Raw genomic sequence first — 26950 nt, 5'->3', positions numbered from 1 at the left:
TCTCTCTCTCTCTCTCTCTCTCTCTCTCTCTCTCTCTCTCTCTCTCTCTCTCTCTCTCTCTCTTTCTCTATCTCTCTCTTTCTCTCTCTCTCTTTCTCAATATATATATATACAATATATATATATATATATACATATATATATATATCCCCTCAAGTTTTTCTAGAGTACTTTATATGAATCTTTCTTTTGTTCTGATATCCATTTACCTTGTATTTTTTTTTAATGTCTTAACACTTCATTAGAATGTAAGTTCTTTTAGGTCAGGTAATTTTTCATCTTTGAAATCCCCTATGCCTAGCACAAATCACTAAACTAGACCTCTCAACCAGCACTTTTTCCTGTAAAATAACATGCATATTTAAATGTTTAAAGTATCTCATAATTTTACTAAATTCAGAAAAAAAATGAGTCATGATTGAAAATCTTAAAAGAGGGACAGCTAGGTGACTTAGAGGATTGAGAGCCTGGCCTAAAGACAGGATGTCCTGGGTTCAAATATGGCCTCAGAGACTTCCTAGCTGTGTGACCCTAGACAAGTCACTTAACCCCAATTACCTATCCCTTATCACTCTCCTGCTCTTGAAGTTCAATACTTAGTACTTATTCTAAGGCAGAAGATAAGGGTTTTTAAAAAATTAAAATCTTTAAAGAATCATTTAGCTATTACCAAAAAAAACAATTTAAAGACAAAAATAAAAGCTGAATAGGGAACTTTTTTCCCTTTTGGGCCACTAACACAGACAAAAATCAGATTATATAAATAAAAAGGAAATGTGTTTGTTTTAGGAGAGAAAGAAAAATCATCCCACGGATAACATTCAAAGAACAGGAAATAAGAAGCTTAAATACAACAAATAATAAAAACTTCTACATTAAAACAGCCTGACCTATGTAATAATAATAATATAATATAATAGGTGGGTACCTACACAACATGATTTCAAAAAGGATCCATTCTCCATAGAAATACCTCCCCCCACCCAACTTGTTATGGTCTGAAACTCTGTAACTAGTGTTCAGTTATTTGGTTTATGCCAAATAGACTTTGTCCCCTATTAAGATTCAAATCACTTATTGTTAAAATATTTATTAAATCCCTTCTTGGAAAAGCTGGGTTTAATGTGAGGAGAGTAAAGAGGACATGTGGAAGGCTGGCAAGAATCATCTAGAAGATGACAGGCACTACTGATGAGGGAAAGGGAGCTTTAGGCTTTTGCGTTGGAATTCAAGGAGCTTATAAAATATAATCCAGTGAGCAGCCTTTTTGCAGGTACACACATATCTCAGGGTAACACAACTATACACACATAAGAAAAGTCAACCACATAATTATGCTCTTCAGAATCACAAAACTGACCTGCCACAATAAGATTTCACTTAACCCTTGCCATCCCTCTTGTCCAAAAAACCCAATCCCTATGGTCACAATATGAAGATCAATATGAATAATACCAGTTGAGAAACATGGATTTTCTGAGCATTTTTAAGATACAAACCTCAGAGTGAGTAAGCCATCAATGACCTGGTTAGGAATATTGGTAGTAGCTAAGGGGTCTATCTTTTGCCATTCACTGTATCCCCAACACTCAGCACAGAGCCTAGTATATTGTTATTATTATTCATTTTTCTGACTCTTCATGACCCCATTTGAGGTTTTCTTGAAAAAGATACTAGTGTATTTTCATTCCTTCTCCAGCTCATTTTACAGATGAGATAACTAAGGCAACAGGGTTAAGTAACTTTCTCAGATTCACATAACTAGAAAGTGTCTAAGGTCAGATTTGAATTCAAGAAGATGAGGTCCTGCACTCTATCCACCACACAAACTATCCATCTGGTGTGTGTGAATATATATATATATATAGCATGAAAAGAAAATTAACAGCTTGGTAAAAGAAACACACTCACTATCCACAGAAGAAAAACAATTGCTTGAATACATGGGTTGATGTGGATATGATTTGGGATGTAAACTCTAAACGATCACCCCAGTGCAACTATAAATAATATGGAAATAGATCTTGATCGATGACACATGTAAAAACCAGTGGAAATGCACTTTGGCTGGGGGGGGAGGGCAAAAGAAGGAGGGGAGAGTAAGAACATGAATCATGGAACCATGGAAAATTTTTCTAAAAAATAAAAATAAAAAAAAAAGAAGCACACTAAAAATACTGAAGAAAATAAGACTTTGGAAAATAGAATAAGTCAAATGGAAAAGGAAATACAAAAATTTACTGGGAAAAAAACAATTCCTTCAAAAGCAGAATCAGACAAATGAAAAAAAGTTATAAAAGTTCACTGAAGAAAATAATTTCTTAAAAATTAGAAGTGGAACAACTTTAGCAAAGTTGCAGGATACAAAATAAACCCACATAAATCATCACCATCTCTATATATTTCCAACACAACTCAGCCCAAGAGTTAGAAAGAGAAACTCCATTTAAAATCACCCTAGATAATATAAGATATTTAAGAATCTATTTGCCAAGATAAACACAGGAATTATATGAACACAACTACAAAACACTTTTCACACAATTAAAATTAGATCTAAATAATGGGAAAAACATTAATTGCTCATGGGTAGGATGAGCTAATATAATAAAAATGACAATCCTATCCAAATTAATCTACTTATTCAGTGCTGTACCTATCAAGCTGCCAAGAAATTTTTTAATAGAATTAGAAAAAATTATAACAAAGTTCATTTGGAAGAACAAAAAATCAAGAATATCAAAGGAAATAATGGAAAAAATGTGGACAGAGGCCTAGCATTATCAGATCTTAAACTGTACTATAAAACAGTGGTCATCAAAACAATATGGTACTGGCTAAGAGACAGAAGGGTAGATCAATGGAATACACTTGGGGTAAATGACCAGAGCAAGATAGTGTACAATAAACCCAAAGATCCCAGCTTTTGGGACAAGAACCCACTCTTTGACAAAAACTGCTGGGAAAATTGGAAAACAGTATGGGAAAGATTAGTTTTAGATCAATATCTCACACCCTATACCAAGATAAGTTCAGAATGGGTAAATGGCTTAAATATAAAGAAGGAAAACATAAGTAAATTGGGTGAACATAGAATAGTATACTTGTCAGATCTATGGAAAAGGGAAAAATTTAAGACCAAGCAAGAGATAGAGAATATTATGAAATATAAAATGAGTAATTTTCTTAGGGAGTTCTTTAATGGCTTGTTCAATTTCTATTTCTGATATGGGATTATTTAGGTATTCTATTTCTTCTGCTGTTAATCTAGGCAATTTATATTTTTGTAAATATTCATCCATATCTCCTAAATTGTTATATTTGTTGCCATATAATTGGGCGAAATAGTTCTTAATGATTGCCTTAATTTCCCCTTCATTATAGGTGAGGTCTCCCTTTTCATCTCTAATACTGTCAATTTGGTTTTCTTCTTTCCTTTTTCTTATTAGATTGACTAGTACTTTGTCTATTTTATCTGTTTTTTCAAAATACCAGCTTCTAGTCTTATTTATTAATTCAATAGTTCTTTTACTTTCGATTTTATTAATTTCTCCCTTAATTTTTAGTATTTCTAATTTAGTTTTCATCTGGGGGTTTTTTATTTGTTCGCTTTCTAATTTTTTGAGTTGCATGCCCAATTCATTAATCTCTGCCCTCCTTAATTTGTTAATATATGCACTCAAGGATATAAAATTCCCCCTGAGTACTGCCTTGGCTGCATCCCACAGAGTTTGGTAGGATGTCTCATCATTGTCATTCTCTTCAATGAAATTGTTGATTGTTTCTATGATTAATAAGCACATGAGAAAGTGTTCTAAATCTCTAATAATTAGAGAAATGCAAATCAAAACAACTCTGAGGTATCACCTCACACCTAGCAGATTGGCTAAAATGAAAGAAGGGGAGAATGTTGGAGGGGATGTGGCAAAATCGGGACATTGATGCATTGCTGGTGGAGTTGTGAACTGATCCAGCCATTCTGGCTGGCAATTTGGAACTATGCCCAAAGGGCTATAAAAGACTGCCTGCCCTTTGATCCATACCATTGCTGGGTTTGTACCCCAAAGAGATCATAGATAAACAGACTTATACGAAAATATTTATAGCTGCGCTTTTTGTAGTGGCAAAAAACTGGGAAATGAGGGGATGTCCTTCAATTGGGGAATGGCTGAACAAATTGTGGTATATGCGGGTGATGGAATACTATTGTGCTAAAAGGAATAATAAACTGGAGGAATTCCATGCAAATTGGAGAGACCTCCAGGAAGTGATGCAGAGTGAAAGGAGCAGAGCCAGAAGAACATATCCATAACCAGAGAAAGAACTGTGGGAGCAGAAACACAGAAAAAAAAACTACTTGATCACATGGCTTGATGGTGATATGATTGGGAATATTGACTCTAAACGAGCACCCTAGTGCAAATATCAATAATATGGAAATAGGTCTTGATCAATGACATGTAAAACCCAGTGGAATTGTCTGTTGGCTATTAGAGGGGGTGGGAGAAAGGAAGGGAAAGAGCATGAATCATGTAACCATGGAAAAATATTAGTTAATTATTTTTTAATTAGAATTGGGCAATTGGAAGTTAATATACCCATGAAACTTTGAGAAACAAAATCAAAAGAATAAAAAATAAAAGAAAATATGAAATATCTGCTAGGAAAAAACTGACTTAGAAAATAGATCAAGAAAAGATAATTTAAGAATGATTAGGCTACTTTAAAGCCATGAAAGAAAAAAAAGAGCATAGCCATTATATTTCAAGAAATTATCAAGGAAAACTGTTGTAATCTCTTAGATCCAAAAGGTAAAATAGAATTTAAAGGATCTACAGATCACCTCCTAAAAGAGATCCAAAACAAAAATTCCCAGGAATATGATAGTCAAATTCCAGAGCTCCCAGTTCAAGGAGAAAATATTATAAGCAGCCAGAAAGAAACAGTTCCAATAGTGTGGAGCCATAATCAGACTCACAAAACATTTAGCAACTTCCACATTAAAGGAGCAAAAGGTTTAGAATATGATATACTAGAAGGCAAAGAATTAGGATGGCAACCAAGAAAAACCTACCCAGCAAATTTGAGTCTAATTCTTCAGGATGAAAAATAGACATTCAATGAGAGGACTTCCAAGCATTCCTGATGAAAAGACCAAGGCTAAATAAAAAATATTGTCATTCAAACAGAAGTGTCAAAAGCAGCAAAAAAAAAAAGGAAGCATAAAAGAATCATCATAAGGAACTTAATAAAGTTAAACTATTTACACTCATATATGTGAAGATGATATATGTAACTCATAAGAACTTTAGCATCATTACGGCAAGCATATCACCAAACTGAAAGACAAATGCGGAAGGGGCTGAGCTGCAAAAGGGTCTTCAATGCACACTAGGCTGAGCTGCACCAGACTGAGAAGCACAAGAGTGAGCCACTCAAAAAATCCAACACTAACATGAGGCCAAGCCACAAAAGACCTTGAGGGTCCCAGAGGTTCCTGCTTATATGCTGTTTTCTCCACTCATCAGCTCTCCCTGTCACATCTTAGGAACCAAACATAGTTTCTTAATTTTTCTGGCACTTCCCAGAGGGCAGTGCCTATGGGATCTGCCTCTTGGCTCCAAAGAATATACAAAGAATATACAAAAAATATACAAAGAATATACAAAGAATATATAAGAATATATAAGAGAAGAACTGAGAGTGGGAGGATTTCATACCTATGATGTGAACATAAGTAAATATTTTAATATATATTTTTCTATTAAATTATATATAATTATTTTATTATTAAATAATAAATTTTCTGGATGTTACTATGTTGATTGAGTTTTTCTCTTTTTATTTTTTTATTTTAAAAAATCTTTGTTTTAAAGCATAGTTCTTTGGGAAAGGAAAGAGGAAGGACACAAATTTTTTTCCAAATTTAAGAAAGAAGCTGAACAGTGAGTTAGTTAAGAGGACTTGTCTAGGTGTCGATCACCAGTCTAAGACAGCATAAAGGAAAAGACACTGGATTGAGTGTCAGAGGATTCAGACTTGTTACCTCTCTGAATTGAGTAAGCTTCAACCTCCCAGGACCTATTTCCTCATCCATAAAAAGAAGGAATTGTTCAAGAAGATCCTTGAATTCCCTTCCAGCCCTAAATCCTAAGATGTGGGAAATTAAGAAAAAGCAAATAATGTAAATGAATGGGAAGAATATTGTTCATTTATAGAAGTTTGATTTACACAACTTTCAACAAACACAAATAAAGCAAAGCACATTAATACAAACTAGAAATACACAAAAAGAAACACAGTTCCAAGCCACCTTACTGATGTCCTCAGTGACTTTTGTTACTGTCTTTAAATGTCTGATATATTTGGTATTTGGGGTATTTTTCCTCAGAAGATAAGATTATTCTCCCCTTAAACTTATATATGTTGCTCAAGAAGACTGTGGATGTCTTAGAACTCTATCCACTACATAAAGGTAATGAATTTGGGGTGCAGAAGGATATACAAGGTATCCCTAAAAAAGACAACTAAAGTATAAAATTGTACTAAGACTTCTGGGGAAAGAGAGAGATAGAAACAGAGACAGAGAGACAGAGAGAGTCATTACAGGAATTTGTTTTGCTTGACTAAGGTATTTGTTTTAAGAAATTTGTTATTTTCTTTTTTTTTTCCAGTGTGGTAGCAGTATAAGGTAGAGAAAATAGATTTCTCTTCATTTAAAAAAAAATACAGAAATTGGAAGGGGGTTGACTGCAAAGGTGAAATGTTTCATGTACTTTGAGATGAGATCACTGTATTATTAGTTTTATTTAACTGTTTTACTTTGTTAGGAGATACCTCTCAGTAAGAGTACTGGAGTAATCTATAAATGTTTGCCATGTAAAGACAAAGTGTATCAATAAAACTTATTCAAAAAGCAAGAATTTTCAATCACTTTAGTTTCAAATAGCATTTGTGTATAAGGCAGGAAGAAAACCTTCCTCTCTCTCTGGGATATTCTCAGGCTCAAGATTAATTAGCTCCGGTTTGTAGATTGCTGTGGCCAACCCTGTATGAATAAGCATTACATTCTGGAATTTCACCCAGAAAAAAAAAAAAAACTTTTGCCAAAAGTACAAAATTTACATTTCTTCCAAAGAGATCAAGTGATAGTCAATGTTACTTGAAATGTTGCATTACGTTTTTCTAAAGGTCAAACTCAAGGATCTTCGCTCTACCACACTAAGTATTTAAAGTTGTGTTTTTGTTTACTGAAAGCTTCAGAAAAAAATCTTGTCTTTTTTGGTTGCTTAACCAAGGAAAGTTAAGATTAGAACCGTGTTTGCTCTAATCCATGCCTCCTATACAAATCAAAAGAAATGCTGTTTTTGTGCTCCACATTTGGCATGGTTCTAAGAACCGACAGTTTGATTTACAAATAGAGGCTGGCTATTTTAAAATTGTATAATAAGCATACATAGAATGGAACCTTTCCTTAACTTTTTAAACATATACTGGAATGCAGTGTGCTACACCTTCCCACATATGGCCTGTGCCAAATACCAGAGTGGAGACTAGATGAAAGAAGGTAATATTTTGGAACTAGAAATCTGACCAGATCCAGAAGAGATGCTAACAAGCTTCAGTCAGTCTACAGACATGGGAGAGAGAAAAGATTTTCTACTTTGTATGAACACTATTTAATCAATTAATCAATTCATAAGCATCGATTAAACACCTACTGTGTGCCAGATGTTGAGAATACAGAGACAAAAATGAAACAATCCCTTCGAGGACTTTATATGGTTAATGATAATAATCACTTTCCTAATTTAGAATTACCTTTGATGCCCAGTGATGAGTAGTCATAAAACTCACAAGAATTTTAAATCCTTTGTCAAATTATTGAATACTATATATATACATATATATGTATGTACACATATATATATATATATAATGGGTAGCATATTTCTTGCCCTCTCACTGGGTTTCATTGAGTTTCTCAATTCAATGGGTTTCTCAGTTCAAAACCTAAAATAAATGTTTTTAATTTGTTTAATTTTTTAAGAAATTATTGAATGTCATAAAAGCAGCTAGTGACTCAGTGGAGCCTTCTTAGAGTTGTATTATTTGGAATTTTTGGAGTTCCATTGAGAGGTATTTGGGGCTCATTTGAGTGTTAAATATTTAGATATATGACAAACTTCCTGTGGACATTTAGGGGGCTTGGAAACTACATTTCCCATGATCTCTCTTTTAATGGAGGTAGATAGGAAGTGTGATTACTTATGGGAATGATATAAGACTCCTGAGGTCATTGGAGGGGCTCTCTTTGGGTTACCTGCCTTTTGGTACAGAAGGAGCCAGGTGCATGGTCTAGGGGGAGAAGGTAATGACTAATGGCAGGCGATTTGAAATAGATTTTAGCAGGTGCATGGTCGATTTTATTCTACCAACATGGCCATAATTAAAATATTACTTCTCTTTTTAATCTCAGTCTATATTTTTTACAATTATTACAGAGTCAAGAAGACCTGAATTCAAATACAACTGCAGATACTTACTGTATGATCCGGGACAAGTCACAACCTCTGCTTGCCTCAGTTTCCTCAGCTATAAAGTAAGGACAGTAAGAGCACCTACCTCACAGGGTTGTGATGAGAATCAAATAAGATAATGTTTGGGAAAGTATTCAGTGCAGTGCCTGGCACATAGTAAATGCTATATAAATGCCTATTCCCTTACCCCATTGACAGTTCTATGAGCAAAAAGAAATTCACTAAATTAGTGCTCAGAACTGAGGACTGTGCCCTGGTCAGAATATATCTAGAATATTGCACTTGGATCTAGGTACAATCTTAGGAAAGACACTAATTAGCTGAAGAGTGTCCAGAGAAGAACAACTAGAATAGTGAAGGGACTGGAAACCAAATCATACAAATATCAGTTTAAAAAACAAGGATACTTAAGCTGGAAAAGACATATAGCAAGTACCTAAAGGGTGCACTAGAAAAGGGGAACTACTCTTCTGTTTACCACAATAATACAGAAGTAGGAGCAAGAAGCACAAGTCAGAACCAGATTGCAGCTCTTGATAAGGAAAAACTTACTAGTAATTAGTTATTCAAAAGGGGAACAAGCATCCTTTTAGAGGTATATCATCTCCAAAAAAATCACAGAATTTAAGGGGTAAAAGAGATCTCAAAATTCATCTAGTCCAAACCACATCCTCTACAATAAAATATATTGTTGTTTATCCTTCATTTTCAAAAAGGATCAATGATATCTTGGGGTGATGGTTGTACATGACTTGGATTTAAGTGTCCCAGAAAAAGCTATCAGCCTCAGTCTCATTTACAGAGTTTTAGAAGTCCAGCTGCAAGACAAAGGTCAAGATGAGTGGTGATGTCTTGGAATGCAGAAGAAAAACTTGGAATCTTTGAACCCTGACCAATCTCTAAGCACTCCACAGAGTCTACCACAGTCATCTTCATGGTCACTGGGACAAATTGTTCTCATCCACCCATTCTACTGCGGGGAAGTCTTCACATGCTTGGGGTAGACATCCCCCTAACTCACTGACGGATTTGAGATCTGTCAGTTACCTCCAACCTGATTTGGCCTGTCTGATCAGATGGTTTTGCCAGGATGATTCTACTGAGCATTCTAGAGCTTCTCGAAGTCACAGATGAGAATTGAGTGCCAGGTGGACACCAAAGGTGGATGAGCAGCCCTGAAAAACGCTCAGCAAGCCCTTGCACAAGAAGTACTAGTCCTTCTTGAACACCCATACACCCCAGAAACCTCTACAATATACAAAAGTGAGCAACAAAATTTTATTTTAAGACTGTTAGCAGGAACCCTAAGCCTCCCAAAGAAGCCCATTACTCTTCTGGATGACCTGACATGAAGCCTAAATTTGCCTTTTGGAAATTTTAATCCACTGCTCCTAGTTCTGCCCTCTGGAATGAAGCAGAAGAAATCTATTCACATTCCCAAATATTAATATATTTAATTATATATATTAATATATAACAATTATATATATTAACATATTATATATATACAATAATAATATGACATGGTGTCAAGACCTTTCATCATCCTGGTGCCTGCCTTTCAAATGAGAAAGTGAGAAAGTGATTGGTAAAGTAATTTCTGAATGTTTACAAACTCTAATCTGAAGGAAATGTTCACATTTGAGAATTAGGGAATTCTCCAATTAATGCAATCAACATTGAAAGTGAAGATATTTCACATCAACACTACCATTCCTGGAAAGGCTATGTCAATCAATGAAGGCAGGCTAAACCAGACTGAAGATAAATGACATTTCCCACACTCCATTAGTACCCATGTTTTGTCAGTTCTTCCTTTGCAGTGTCTCTTGATTCACCTAGAACACCTAAAAAGCTATTTTTTCAATTCATTTTTGGGGCAGGAGAAAAGAACTGATCCTGTGATTTCATTGATATAGGGTACTCCTGTTGAGAAAATTTCCTCTACCAGTACACACCTGCCCCTTTCTACAGTTTAAGAAATGACTTGCCAAGGTATACACAAACAACTATGTGTCAAAGGCAAGTTGAGAACCCAAGGGTCTTCCTAAAGTTCAGTTCTCTAACCAGTATGCCACCCTTCTCCCATTCCTAATCTTATCCTGTTAAAATCCAACTCAGTTTGAATGATCCTTCTTCCATGAAATTTTGCCTAAATGTTCTAGCTAGAACTGCTCCTGGCCTCTGAAGAAATACAGCCCTTACCTTGTAACTTTTTTTTAATTTATTCTATGCTGCTTTGTAGTATTCTTATTTGTATAAATATATAGCTTCTACCTCCCAGGGCTGTTGTAAGGATCAAATGAGATAATATTTATAAAACACTGAGTATAGTGACTGGCACATAGTAGGTGCTATATAGATGCTAGGGACCATTACTAGGTATTATTATATAATAAATGCTAATAACACATAAATAATAATATAAATAATAATAATGAGTATGCATATGGCACTTTAAAGTTTGCAAAGCACTTTATTTTTGTACTCAGAATATTATTTTTGTATTTGTTTTATATTTGTATTTGTATTTTTGTACTCAGAACAATCCAGGGAATTAGGTTCTGTTATTATCTCCATTCTACAGGTAAGAAAACTGAGGCAGAAGTGACTTACTCAAGGTTAAACAGCTTGTAAGTATGTGAGGTTGGATTTGAACTCATGTCTTCCTACCTAAAAATCCACCTCTCTATCCAATGCACCACCTATTTACCTCTAGTCCCTTCACATTAGTACCCCTCACACACACTATATTCAAACCAAAGTGGTCTACCTGATTAGTCCTTGGAAAAAAATATTTCCTTTCCATGAAACACTCTATAACTGAAACATGCTGTCTTCCCCACATCTTAAAAGAATCCTTAGTCCCCTTCAGAGCTAAAATCAAATGCCACCTCCTATGTGAGATTTTTCCTGATATTCACTTCTAATACCCCAAAATGTACTTTGTATTATCTTTCAATATACTTTATATTTAACTATATCCATTTATTTTGTTTCTCCTGAGAGAATGTAAACATCTTGAAAAAAAAGATACTGTTTCCATTTTTTACTAGTCTCTCCAGTAGCTAGCACAAAGTTTCACACATAGGAGGTGTCTAATGAATGTTTGTTCATTAACTGATTAATCTGGAAAACTGAGTAAAGATTATTCAGCAGTCATGGCTACTGAAGATCCATAAAAGAAAGTTCTTACCACCAAAGTCCTTGGCAAAATCAAATAGTTTAATAGATATGGGTTTATCTATGGAAAAGACACTAAAAAAGATGCATTAAGGGGCAGTTGGGTAGCACAGTGGATAGAATACCAAGCCTGGAGTTGGGAGGACCTGTGACTTTAGACACTTCCTACCTGTGTGACCCTGGGCAAGTCACAACCCCAACTACCTAGGCTTTGCCACTCTCCTTCTTAGGACTGATGGTAGGACAGAAGGTAAGGGTTTTTAAAAAAGAAGATGCGTTATCTCTACATTTACACTGTCACTGTACCCTAAGAACCACTGGCTCTTTCTATTTGATTTGCAGCTGAAATCTCCTATATTTGTTGTCTTCCCTTATTAGAATGCACTCAAAAGTATAATCCTAGAAACCTTTGGTGTCCACCTCTAACAGCAAACACACCCCAGTAAACCATCCCTGAAGGCAGCCTAAACCAGGTTGAAGGCTACTGACAGACCTCAAATCCATCAGTGAGTTAGGGGGATGTCAACCCCAAACATGCAAATGTTTAGAGGTGGAGTGGGTGGATCAGAACAGTTTGTTCCAATGGTCATAAAAGCACTGTGTAGTGCTTAGGGCTTGGTCAGATATCAAAGATGACACTGTCATTCACTGCATCCTGGGCCCTAGGTGAGAGCTGAGTGAAAGGAAGACCTACAAAGGCAGATGAGAAGCCCTGAAAAGGGCTCAGCAGGTCCTCAACCAGAGGTACTAGTCCTCTCTGAATATCCCATGCACCTCTGGATGTAATGAAATATTGCTGTGCTATAACAAGTGATGAAATGATGACTAGAGAGAAGCATGGAAACTTTTTATGAACTGATGCAAAGTAAACAGAACCAAAAAAACAAAGACTACAATAAAATGGAAAGTACAACCACAACAATAAAGCAATTAAAACTAAATGCTATGAAATTACAGTGTCCAATATTAATCCTAAAGAGAAAATATGAGAAAGCACTACCTTCTCTTCTTTAGAAAGGAAGAGGATTATGAAGTAAAGAACACTAAAGACAGCAGTGTTTGTTAGTTTTGCTTAACAGGTTTTTGGTGGGGTTTTTTTTATCTTTTATAATAAGAAATGGCTTGCTGGGAGGAATAGAGAGGGCATACTGGAAAACATAGGTGACATGAAAGCAAAAGATAACAATAATTTTTTTAATTAGCTGAGAATTAGCCACATAGGCATAGTAGATAAAGATCAGGCCTCAGAGTCAAAAAGAATTGGCCAAATTCAAGTCCTGCCTACAACATATACTGGCTGTGTGACTCTAAGCAAGTCACTTAATTTCTCAGTAAATCAGACAAATCTTTAAAAGTATAAATTAAACAAATGTTAAAAATTGTTTTTACATGTAATTCAGGAAAAATAAACATTTCAATTTTATTTTTAATTTTTTAAAAGAGTATAAATTGCAAGGAATGTCCTAATCTACACTAGTGGAGATGGTTTCCTCTGTCAATGAAAACTCGGTTATTTTAGAAAGAAGAAGTCTAGTTCCTTCTATCTTTCATTTAACATCAAAATAGTCAAGAAAAAAATAAATAAATAAAATATTCTCAAGCCTTATGAGGTTTCTGTTTCACATATAACATTTATTTTTCTCTCATCCTTCCTACTTGCCCATCTAAAATTCCCCAAGAAGTTTCACATGCAACCAATTCCACATACAAGTTTCATATATGATCAGTTGTTTCACAGACAACCAACAGGATGGAAACATAGAAACAATGTTTCAGGAATTCTTAGTTTCACCACTGTAAAAAATGCATTGAAATATAAATTATCTCATAGTAATGCAGTTCAACCTCTTAGAGTATATAATTTCTATTCCCACAGATAGGTCTGTCAGTACATCACTTGAAAGGACCAAGACATGCTTATATTAGAATTAGTAGAGTCTTCACAGACCCTTTCAATACCATTGGATTCTAGTTTCATAATTAAACACTCAGACATAGTTTCCCACTGTTTATTTACAAGGTTACGCCATTGCTTAGAATTATGAGCCATACTGAATGCAAGATTGTCAGATCCCAGAAAGTTCACTCCCTTTCACTGACATGAATCATCTGTCTTGTACAGGCATGTAATTCTTACAGCAACGTTTGATTAAAAGACAGCTAAAATAAAAATCCTCTTGTCTACATTAAAAAAAAAGAATTGGCTCTTTGGCATACAAGGAACAAATTCACCTAATACAACATAAACATCTTTATTCAGGATCCACATTGCTATATCTTACTCACCTTTATACACCACCACCATGCAGCGCATACTACAAGGCTTTGCTCTCAAGAAATCTTTGCTGAAATGAATCATTTGGATTAAAATAAGGAAAACTGTCTCTCAAGAACCAGTAACGTTGGTTATCTTTTTTTTTCAGAATCAAGTCAGTCAACATTTAAAAATACTTTGGGGGGCTTCACATATGGTTCTCCTTGTTAGAAAAAGTTTCCTATTGTTTACTGAGAACACTGGACTAAAAATAACAATATCTAGGATCTTGTCTATGTTGTATGACTTTGGGCAAATAATCTTATCTTCCTGGACCTCCCACTTCTCCATCTGTGAAAAAAAAAACCTAGAATAGGTGATGTTAAGGTTGTTTTTAGGTCTAATTTTCATCTTGGCTCCAACCGTATCCCATTATAAATAAATGTAAAAGGGAGAAAGGAAACTAACTGGCTCAGTGGATAGAGAACCAGGTCTGGATTTGGAATGGTCCTAGGTTCAAATCTGGCCTCAAACATTCTTTAACTGTATAACCCAGGTATGTCACTTAGTCCAGATTGCCTAACCTTATCACCCTTCTGCCTTGGAACTGATGTCTAATATTCTTTTTTTTAAATCCTAATATCTTTTATATATATCCTTCTATGTTAATTTTATTTGTTACAGGGCTAGGCAATGGGGGTTAAGTGACTTGCCCAGGGTCACACAGCTAGGAAGTGTCTAAGGCCAGATTTGAACCTAGGACCTCCTGTCTCTAGGCCTGGCTTTCAATCCACTGAGTCATCCAGCTGCCCCCTCTAATATTGATTCTAAGACAGAAAGAAAAGCTTTTTTTAAAAAAATAAATAAATGTAAAAAAGCACTTTAAAGAAATAGAATTTAGCTGTTCTATTGGCATTCTTATATCAATGTGCTTTGTGTACCAATGAATTCTCTCACACTGTGGTAAAAATAGTTTGAAAGGTCCTTACAGGCATATTTAATTCTCTTTATAGAGATGCCTAGCCCAGCACCACCCTAGATGGGTGTTTAATAATTGGCTTTGAGATGAATAGTCATTGTTATATGATTTTAGTGTCCTGATCCAAATTCCTAGAATACTTTTTTTTGCATCTCACAGGTAAATAAGACTGAATTAAATAAATCTGAAACCCCACCCCTCTACATTCTTCCTTTCCTCCACTGTCACCACCACAATCTCGAAAAAATTAAAATTATCCTGTAAGTACAAGTACAGACTGAGTTCTATTGACAGAGCTGCCTGTGAGAACTTGCACTGGGAGATCTGCCTACACCATATTCTAATTAATATACTTTCATAAGCACTATGGAACTGATTTTGTTCTAGATAGAATTCACAAAGCTGATTTGTCGCTTAAGAAAAAGGAAAAGAAAACTTCAGATTTAAAGGATTCAACTGAAGTTGAATAGTTTTCAGTTCATGTTGAAAATTCTATAAAGTCCCTGTTTCTTGAAAACAAGTAGTTTAGGTATCACAATGAATGACAAAAAGTTAAAGAAACAAGTATTGGGCAAAGACAGGTTTAAAGTTACTTTTCAAATTATTGGGCAAGCCTGAATTCACTTTCCCCAAGCTTTTAGTTCAAGGAGGGGAAAAAAAGGTCATTCAAAAAAACCTACATATTTATAAGGTGCCTCATGCCCAAATATCCCAACTAGCCAGTGGGAAGTGGGAGAGGCAAACGGGCAAGGCCCTGCACCCAGCAGGCTCTCAATAAATGATTGTTGATGATGAGTAACTGAATTTGTTTTACTCTGTAGCTTTTTGTTTATTTGGCTAAGACCTTAGAACAAATTATGAGTGAAGCCAGTTTTCCCATGATTATATGATGGGAGAAAGTATGTCTACCGGGTACCACCCTTAAAAAATGTGGAACAAACTCTACAAAGAAGCAAGAGAGAAAATTCACAAGTTAAATTTCAAAGTGTGAAAATAGAAAAGGACTAGGCATATGAGTTTGCACAATATCAAAAACATTTCAATTATTTCACATGCCTTCACAAATGATAAACTACTCCCTCCATCTGCAAGCTACAAGTTAATAAGCTCTTTATGTTCTTATTTATTTTCTTTCATTCTAATGGAGTTATAATTAAAAATTAGCTATGGGGGCCAGCTATGTGGCTCAGGGGATAGAGAGCCAGGCCTGGAAACCAAAGGTCCTATTTCAAATCTGACTCAAACACTTTCTACCTATAGGCCCATAGACAAGTCACTTGACCCCAACTGCCTAGCCTTTACTGTACTATTCTAAGGCAGAAGACAAAGGTTGGTTTGTTTGCTTGTTTTTACAACAAAAAAAATAAAGAAAAAGAAAAAAGAAAATTAGCTTAGGAAGATATAAGCAGTAAAAATACTAACTCAACTCATATACATTTTAACAATTTTCAAAATACTCATGTACATGATCTCATTTAATCCTCAAACAAGCCCAGAGAAGTAGGCAAAGCAGGTATTATCTCTACTTTTCAGTTTAAGAAACTGAAACTCCTAACGGTTAAGTACTCTGCACAAGAAACATCAGATCATAAATCTAGAGCAATGGTTCTTAACCTTCTTTAGGTTATGAACCACTTTGGTAGCAGGGTGAAACCTGTGATCCCCCTCTCAAAATCATGCTTTTTAATAATTGAAGGAAATACTATATATTTCAGTTAGAAGTTGGGAAAAGTAAAGATGCAATTTTTTTCCCATTAAAGGTCACAGACTCCCTTGAAATCTATTCATCTCACTCCAGGTTCAGAACCTCTAGCTCTAGAAAAGATCTTCTAGTTATCTAGTCTAACAAACATTATATAGATGAGGAAACGGGGGTCGGGAAATTTTAAGTGATTTGCCCATGGTAATATTAGTAGTAAATAGCAAAGTCAGAACTGAAACAGTTCCTTTGACTTCTAAATTCTAGTCTTAAGGAAGCTAGAAATGCAGTGGAAAAATCACCAGGCCTGGAGTTGGGAGGACCTGGGTTCAAACATGGCTTTAGACACTTCTTCACTGGAAAGTATCACTTCTCTGGGCAAGTCACTTAATTCTGATTGTCTAGCCCTTACCACTCTTCTGTCTTAGAACTGACAGTAAGGCAGAGAGTAAGGATTTTTTAAAAATAAAAAAAAAAATTTCTAATCTCCTACATTTTATACTGTACTACACTACAAATTCAGTCTTTAAACAAAATTGTGGTAGGGGAATCATTTAACATATTCAGAGGGGAAAAAAAAACGTTTGAGGAACTTTGGCAGAGGCAGAGGGTTTATTTTGTTACATTTCTGTAGAGAACCTCTCATCTTCCTGAGTTCAAGTCTGGCATCAGACACTTGCAAACTGTGGTTTTCTGAGCAAATCACTTAACCCTGTTTGCCTCAGCTTTCTCATTCATAAAATGAGCAGGAGAAAGAAATAACAAATCATTCCAGCATCTTTGCCAAAGAAACCCCAAAAGGGTCAAAAAGTGGCAGGTACAACTGAAAAGAGAACCTCAGACTCTAGTTATTTGAAATCCTATTCATGTACTCATTATTATTTATTTATTCCAGTTTAGAAATTTACCAGTCTTTCATACTCACAACAACTCTCTCTCCACTACTTAAGACTTTTGGTATCATAACATTCTCTTCTTCTTCCCATTCACCTTAAAGAGGGGCTAGCTCAACTCTTTATAAAAGCTTTATCTTTGGGGGGCAGCTGGGTGGTTCAGTGAACTGAGAGTCAGACGTAGAGATGGGAGGTCCTGGGTTCGAATGTGGTCTTAAGACACTTCCTAGATCTGTGACCATGAGCAAGTCATTTAACCCCCATTGCCTAGCCCTTACCACTCTTCTGCCTTGGAACCAATATGCAGTATTGATTCTAAGGTGGAAAATAAGGATTTATTTAAAAAAAAAAAAAAAACCTTTATCCTTCTATCTCTGCCCTTGATCCCGTCCCCTTCTGATTTCTCTAGGATCCTTGCTCAAGCAGTCACTCCTTCTCTACACACTTCCAGTGTGTAAATTTAGTTCCACCCAAGCAAATCAGCAATCCATACATAAAAGTCTTAGAAAACTACCTGGAGCACTGATAGTTTAAATGGGACCACAGTCAGTATAATAAGAATAATCAAAAATAATAGCTAACATTTATATCACTCCTTCTATGTGCCAAGCACCTTGCTAAGTGCTTTACAATTCTTATCTCATATCACCCTACGAGGTAGTTGCTATTATTATCCCCATTTTGCAGATAAGGTTGGTGTTATTATTATTCCCATTTTACAGATGAGGTAGGTGCTATTATTACCCCACTTACAGATGAGGTAGGTGCTATTATTATTTCCATTTCATAGATAAGGAAATGAGGGAATAGGGAGTTTCAAGTTACACTGGGTTACTATAAGGATGATGTTAGAAAATAAGTCTTGTTATATTAGTTTCCTTTTTATTTTTACATTACATAGTTAATATACATCAAAAGCAAGACTTAAAGGCAGGTCTTCGAGTCCCCAAGGCCATCCCTCTATCTACAACAAAACAAAACCTTGCTGTGATAATATATGTATGTATAACCCAATGGAATTGCTTGTGAACTCCAGGAGGGGGAAAGGATGAGGGGAGGGAGAAAACAGGAATCATGTAACCATGAAAAAATGTTTAAAAATGAAAATATAAAATATAAATAAATAAACACAATACTGTGTATTGGTTCTAATGCAGAAAAGTGGTGAGGGCTAGGCAATGGGGGTTAAGTGACTTGCCCAGAGTCACAAAGACAGAAAGTGACAGATGTCATATTTGAACCCTGAACCTCCCATCTCCAGACCTACCTCTCTATCTACTTTTTTTAATTAAATAGAAGATAATTAACATGTCTTTTTACTGTAATTCTATAGTGATTGAACATTTCACTGAAAAAAGATATGAACATATAAACACATAATCCTTTATTTTGAACTAGTAAAGTCAAAGATTAGAACTCATATGTATCACAGATATTACTGTGCTCAACAGTGCATTATGAGGTATTTTCCCTAGTGCAAGATAATATATTTTATTTTGTAGTTACCACCTTAATATACAGAATATAGACTTCCTAAAGAAACTGCCTATACAGTCAGATTCTGAATATCAGTAATTTTTCCTATCAGCCTACAAAGACTTATCCCCAACTTTGACATATATTGTTTATATGGCAGGATACCATTTCCCTGCTTGCTCACCATTCTATTCTTTAAAAGTACAGTTGTGACATTATACTTGTAGGGACAAAAAACCCTTTAGGAAAAATTACAGATTTGGAATCTATTTTTGATAATACCAAATAGCTCCCCACTCCTTCCTTTCTTTTTTTAACAATGTGAAGAAACTCATAATTATAATAGCAAACTATATATAGATGCATTTTTATTTACTTACTAGCTATTTAATAGTCTTAAATAGAAGATAGAAAAATAGACTATTCAATTATTCCTACAGGGATTCAGATTCTAATGGACCAGAAATCCTCTAAGTGTAGCCATTAATATGAGATTATGTTGAGGAAGGGGCAGGAACAGAGATGGGGAAATAAAGATTCTAGTGGTATTCATTCTAACGCTGAAAAAAGGATTTATTCTGGAAATGATACAATCTACAGCTATCAATAATGTAATTCCACTCTCCTTAGGAAAGACATCTTGGAAGGATAAGACTCTTTGCTCATCAGGGAGCAAATATAATTTATATTAACAAATTGATAAGACTGCATAATAGAAATAGCAATGTGTTTCTTTACCAAAATAAAAGTAGAAAGGAAAGAGAGTGAAGAAAAAGAAATGGACAAAACTACAAGGGGGAAGAAGGGAGACGATGACAACAGAGATGACTGAAAAAGGAACAAACAGCAGGAGAGGGTGTGAGAGTAAAGATAAACTCCAAATGCCAGCCAAAATGTAGTCATTAAAATATTCATTCAAGAAACCTGGGCTATAGGAAGCGTAGACCTGAATTAGTGGAGCTAGAATTTAAAACTCCTCCTAAGAAATGAATGCTAAAAGCCTTAAGCACTCTCTAACAGTCATCATTGGTCATTCCAACCTTTTCCCAAAACTGTTACTAAATGAGCTTAATCCATTCATGTTCGGCAATGTTTCAGTAATAAAAAATAGGGAAGTGCTCAAGAGTCGGAAAGAGATCATACTGACTAATGTTTGGAACCTTCCCTTTTACCATTCCCATTTACCAAAACCTTCTTTGCCACTGAAAAAAAAGAAAAGAGAGCCTACCCTTGGGTCAGACATCTACCTTACCCAGTTCACTTTTGGCAGGATGAGAAGCAAACATGAGGGTACTTTTCTTTTTTTTTTTTTTTTTATTTTCATTACTGTGCAAGATTTATCTATGCTGACTTTGGACAAATATTTATACCATAAACTAGTCAGTAATTCTACTCACCTCCTTGCTGTTCACCCTCATGTGATTCATTTTTTAGATAATGCTGAAGGCAAACATCAGTCAATCCTTTAGTTTCTTGTCTCAACTAAAATTCAGCAGGACTGTGTTTTCAGTTCAAAAGAAGTTACTTCATTTTATCAGTCTTGGCAGAAAAAATTCTCATCCTCTCATTTTCAGCCTGCCATATTTCCCAGTTACTAATTCCTTTTTCTACATTTTCACTATTAAAAAGGGATCAGGGGGCAGCTGGATGGCTCAGTAGATTGAGAGCCAGACCCAAAGACCGTAGGTCCTGGGTTCAAATCTGGCCTTAGACACTTCTTAGCTGTGTGACCCTGGGCAAGTCACTTGATCCCCATTGCCTAGCCCTTACCACTCTTCTGCCTTAGAACTGGTTCTAAGACAGAAGGTAAGGGTTTAAAAAAAAAAAAAAAAAAGGATCAGATGTCCGGCACAGTCTTTGGATCATAGGAGGAAAAGGAGGAAAAGGAGGAATTGTAGTGGTGGTGGTGGTAGTGGTGGTAGCAGTGGTAGCAGTAGAAGCGGTAGTAGTAGCAGTAGTAGTAGTAGTTGCACCAGCAGTAGTTGTTGTTGTTGTTGTTATGGTAATAGTAGGGCAAGCCTGGACTCAAGAAGACTCATCTTGAGTTCAAACCTGGCCTCAGAGACTAGTTCTTTGACTATGGGCTGGAGAAGGAAATGGCAAATCACTCCAGTATCTTTGCCAAGAAAATCCCAAAAGGATCAAGAAGAGGCAGACACAACTGAAAATGACTAAACAAGAACAACCACAAAGTAACAATAGTAATGATGATGGTGATGGTGATAATGATAATAATCGCTAACATTTTTATTATTCTTTAAGGTCTGCAAAACATTGGACAAATATTATCTCATTTGATCCTGAAAACAACTCTTTGAGATACCTTTACAAATAAATGTAATTTGCTTGTTTGTTTTATTTTATCACAAGGGAAGGTTGGAAAATGACCATGATATAAACACAATATAAATTTTTTTAAAATATTGCTGAAAAGGGGCAACTAGATGACTCAGCGGATAGAGTATCAGGCCTGGAATCAGGAGGACCTGGGTTCAAAAATGGTCTCAGACACTTCCTACATGTGTGACCCTGAACAAGTCACTTAACCCCAATTGCCTAGCCCTTACTGCTCTTCTACCTTCAAACTCACACTTAGCATTGATGCTAAAATAGAAGGCAAGGTTTTAGATATAAATAAAATACCATTGAAGATATTTCATTAAGGGTAGTATATAAAGGAGAATTAACCCTATGAAATTTTAGCTTATATTTTTCAGCTCCATTTTAGTTTTTGGTCCAAACCTATAATTCATCAATCTTAGAAGCTCCAAGTAGGGAAACTTCCTCCACTGACATCCCATGCCAACTCCTCTGTAACTTCTTGGCTGAAGGACCATGGGCCACTGAGGTAAAGTAAATTGCATTGGGTCAAATAGCTAGCATACATCAGAAGCAGAACTTGATTCCAGGTCCTTATCACTACAAAACCAATCTTTTAGCCACTACACTATTTTGACTCTCTGCCTTTTGTGACATTTATCTTCCCTAAACTTCTACCTTGCTATTTGGAACTGGTCCTTTTTCTCAAGCAGAGGATATCTCAGGCAAAGATACTGTAATGGTTTGTCATTTCCTTCTCTAGCACATTTTACAGATGAGGAAACTGAGGCAATCAGGTTAATTAATTTGCCACGGGTCCCAGGTAGAAGAATTTCTAATTAGTTGTTGTTGGGTTTTGGGGTTTGGTTTATTTGTTTTCCAAAAAAGTGGGAAATAATATAAGTTTAGGGTTCCAATAATGAGGAGCTCATTCATCCTCCTGACTCCAATTTCAGAAGAAATCTCAAACAAAGATACTGGAGTGGTTTGTCATTTCCTTCTCAAGTTCAGTTTACAGATGAGGAAACTGAGGCAAACAAGTTTAGGAAATTGCCAAGGGATCCTCAAGGAGAAGAATGTCTTATTAGTTGTTTATTTGTTTTTTTAACCCTTAACTTCTGTGTATTGGCTCCTTGGTGGAAGAGTGGTAAGGGTGGGCAATGGGGGTCAAGTGACTTGCCCAGGGTCACACAGCTGGGAAGTGTCTGAGCCTGGATTTGAACCTAGGACCTCCCATCTCTAGACCTGACTCTCAATCCACTGAGCTACCTAGCTGCCCCCTTCTTATTAGTTGTTGATGGGTTTGTTGTGTTTGTTTTCAAAAAGAGTGGGAAGTAATATAAGTTTAAGATTCTACTAATGAGAAGCTCATTCATCCTCCTGAATCCAGTTTGGTTCTCTTCATTTCAAGGTTTGAGGTCTAAACATCAAATAGCCAAACAGAGTTTGGGGCTTTTCAAGTAACTCCCACTTTCAGATTGTTTTCATTTTTCTCTATTTGCTTTTCAGATAAGAAGAGAGCCGTCAAAATTAATTCGTAACTATTATTGAATTCTTTTTCCTCTTTCCCCTAGTCCCTGGTACAAAATTTTATACTCTTTAAATATGATTAAAAAGACTACATTGCTCCAGTAATGAAGAGCCCAATGAGAGCATTTAACTCACCTCTTTCAAAGTTTCCTTCTGCTTCCAGGACAGTAATGTTTAGCTGGCTCCTGAGCACTTCAGCCTTCACCAGGACTTGAAAGGGGCTATTCTCCAGAAGTTCCACTCCAATGCTCATGTTGATTCCTGGTCTGATGACACTAGGAGCTGTCACCAGAAAACTGGGCCTTGAGAAGGAGGGAGGCAAATATATATAAATGTGTATATGTTATTACTCTCCCATCCCCTCATTTTTTTTTTTAAAACCCTTACCTTCCGTCTTGGAGCCAATACTGTGTATTGGCTCCAAGGCAGAAGAGTGGTAAGGGTGGGCAATGGGGGTCAAGTGACTTGCCCAGGGTCACACAGCTGGGAAGTGTCTGAGGCCAGATTTGAACCTAGGACCTCCTGTCTCTAGGCCTGGCTCTCAATCCACTGAGCCATCCCCTCATTTTGAAGCACTTTCACAAATTTTACTGGAGAAGTAAAATGGCATTTATACAGGATTTTAAATTTTGCAAAGCACTTTACATATACATAGTAACCCAAAAGTCTTGGCACAATTTTAATCTATTAATAAAGCTAAAAAGCTTAAAATTACTCCAAGACTTCGGGGATACCGATATTATTTTATTTGAGCCTTATGATAATCCTATGATATAGTTCCTCCAGATATTAGTATTTCTATTTTTCCAGTGAGGAAACTTTGTGGCTGACAGGTAAACTAATTTGTCCAAGGTCATCTAGCTATTAAGGGTCAGAACCAGGATTTGAACTCAGATCTTCCTGATTACAAGTCCAGTATTCAGTTCACTATATTAATGCCAATATAATGCTGCTGAAACAATGAAAAAATGAAATGAGAATAATTTATTTTGACTATTGAGTTTGAATATCTGAATTTGAATAATTGAGAACATTGGCTATTAAGTCATCACGCCCCTACTCCAAGGGAAAAAGAGGATATTATTTACATTTTGCATCCACCAAACAGCATAGAGAAGTTGAACAGCCACTGGCATGTGGAAGATTTGACTCATGTTTGCAGACTATCTCATTTTATGAGATTTTTCTTGATTAAAAAAATGTAATAATTGTTTTGCCTCCTGCTTCCTCTCTCTTTAGGGCATCCATGTTCAAGGAAATAATAGGCAAAACTCTTCATATTTTTTTTTACCACACTATAAATTCCACAAAAAACAAGGATCTAATTTTATCTAAGTGTATTATTGGATCTCCTCCAAAAATGGAGAATGCTCTAAAAAATAATAAAATTAATTTATTATTATAAAATTATTATAAAAATTATCATAAAAAACAAGAAAATCTTCATTCACCAATTTTTAAACCCTTACTTTCTGTCTTAGAACTGATATTAAGCCAATTGAATTCACTCCCAGGACCAGGAGGGGGAAGAAAAGGAAGGGAGGGAGATAAGTTTGATCATATAGAAAAACATGTGGAAATGTGTTATTACATGTAACTGGTAAAAAAATAAATTTAAAAAAATGCATTAAAAATAAATTTTTAAAAAATGCATTTAAAAAAAAAACCTGATACTAAGTATGGGTTCCAAAACAGAAAAGTGGTAAGGGCTAGATAATTGGGGTTAAGTGGTTTGCCCAGAGTCACGCAGCTGGGAAGTAAATGAGGCCAGATTTAAACCTAGGACCTCCTGACTCCAGGCCTGGCTTTCTATCCACTGACCTTCCTCACTGACCTCACTCACAATTTTTTTTTTAATGATCCAGACCTATAAAGAATTCTTGATGTGGACACCTTCTGTCAACACCTTCCATCGATCAGTAATTTATATATAACTTAAAATTTTAGAGTTGCCCAGAGCACAGAAAAATCAAATAACTTGCCTAGACTCACACAGTCTGTATGTGTCAGAGGCAAAACTTGAGCCCAGTGACTCCAAGGCAGATATAGGTAGTGAAGTGGATAGGGTGCTTGTCCCTGGAGGCAGGATGGAATGAGTTCAAATCTGACCTCGAGCACTCACAGGCTGTGTGACCCTCAGCAAATCACTTCACCTCAGCACAGTGCCTAGCATGCACTCTAGATTAAGCATTCTTTTTTCATCAGAGTGCATGTCTCTTCCAGAGAGTGTCCTAGAAGTGACAGAACTTGGGGACTGCTGGCATAGCCAAAGATCCAAGACCATTTCCATGCCTCAGTGAAACAGGACAACGAATAATACAATAGCAGTTTGATTAGATGTCTACTTCAGAGAGTCAGGAAGACAGATGTGATTTTGGTTCCTGATTCCAAGTAACAGGATTTTTATTGACTAGCAGTTTTGTCTCTGGGTCCATGTTGGGGGGGGCGGGAGGGTTGTTGTTGTTGTAGTCTGTTAAAGCCTTACTTTCTATCTTAGTAACAACTCAAAGGCAGAAGGGCAAGGCATAGGGTTAAATGACCCAGAAGTCACACAGATAGGAAGTGTCTAAGGTCAAATTTGAATTCAGGTCCTCCTAACTCTAGGATCCACTTATGCCACCACACTGCCCCAATTATGTTGGGTTTGTTTTTGTTTTTATTTTTTTAAACCTTACTTTCCATTCTGGAATCAAAACTGTGTATTGGTTCCAAGGCAGAAGAGTGGTAAGAGTTAGTCATTGGGGGTTAAGTGATTTGCCCAGGGTCACCCAGCTAGAAAGTGTCTGAAGCCAAATTTGAGCATCTCACTGAGCCACCTAGTTGCCTCAGATTATGTTGGTTTTCAACAGATCCTACTGGTAAGCAGACAGGCCGTATGAGAGAGGAAAAGGAATAAGTATTTATATAGTATCTACCACATGCCAGGCACTGAAGCTAAGAGCTCTATAAATTTTCTCTCATTTGATTCCCATAACCACCCTTCAGATTGGTACTATTATTAATCACATTTTATATTTGAGAAAATTGAGGCAAACAGAGGTTAAGTGAATTGGCCCAGGTTTACAGGGCTAATAAGTATCTCAAGCCAATTTTGAACTCAGAATTTCCTGACTCTGGGACCAGTACTCTATCCACTGCACTCTGCATATATTGACAACACATTTTAGTAAACAGGCAGCACACATTTCAGTAAACCTTTATTATGAGCCATGTAGGAGACAGCTAGAGCCAATGGATAGCACCTCAAATACTTACTAGATGTGTGACCCTAGGCAAGTCACTTGACCTCTGTGTGCCTTAATCCACTGGAGGAGATAGCAACCCACTCTAGTAACTTTTCCAAGAAAACTCCATGGGCAGTATTGGCATGCCTTGGTCCATAGGAGCAGGAAGAGTCTGACCCTACTAAACAACATCACTGGCCAGGCACTGGACTAAGTGCTCAGGATAAAACTACAAGAAAAAAAAAAGGCAGATCTTGCTTTTAAAGAACTTACACTCTAACGGAGAAAGACAGCTTACAAAAGGAAGCTGAAAATCCAAGCTCCTCTAGGACACATGTTGATCCTCACAACATGTGAGGTCAAGTCAGTCCATACTGAAGGAAGTGCTTTTTTTTTAATTAATTAATTCTTTTCTTAATTTTAAAAATACTGAGTCTCTAGTTTGAGTGCCTATTTCATTTCAGAATCTGACAATCCTGAATATATAAACCACAAAACTCCACAAAGGACCTCTAGGACCGGTTTCAGGAAGTAAATAATAATGATGGGTTTGGTCAAAAAACCTAGACAGAGTACAATGGGGGGAAAAAAACGCTTTATTCCAAGCCAAAGGAGTTGGATTCAAATCTCAGTTCTTGTGTGTCCTCGGGAAAAATCACCAAACCCTTCTATGCCTCGGTTTCTTCCTCTATAGTTGGCTATGATGACCATTAAAGCTCCCTAAAACTCTAAATCTGTGAATTTACGATTGAATGAAGGAGCTACATACTTAACGATCCTAAATTTCTGACACCCCACCTCGGTCCCCACCCTCCCAAGTTCAGGCTTCCAGAACATGAAATGTCTGGAGGGC

The 26950-nt window shown here is 36.1% G+C and overlaps 1 protein-coding gene across 1 annotated transcript in view; it reads right to left on the bottom strand.

Annotated features, from left to right (window-relative positions):
• CD109 (CD109 molecule) overlaps positions 1 to 26950 on the bottom strand; it is a 167461-nt gene that overhangs the window by 139720 nt on the left and 791 nt on the right. The window contains exon 2 of the mRNA XM_044673921.1: positions 23009 to 23175. Coding sequence (XP_044529856.1) covers positions 23009 to 23175 — 167 coding nt within the window. The remainder of the gene's footprint in view (positions 1 to 23008; positions 23176 to 26950) is intronic.

Source organism: Gracilinanus agilis, chromosome 4 (genome assembly GCF_016433145.1).
Source record: "Gracilinanus agilis isolate LMUSP501 chromosome 4, AgileGrace, whole genome shotgun sequence".
Classification (NCBI taxonomy): Eukaryota; Metazoa; Chordata; class Mammalia; order Didelphimorphia; family Didelphidae; genus Gracilinanus; species Gracilinanus agilis.
This window is presented reverse-complemented; position numbering and strand designations above follow the sequence as displayed.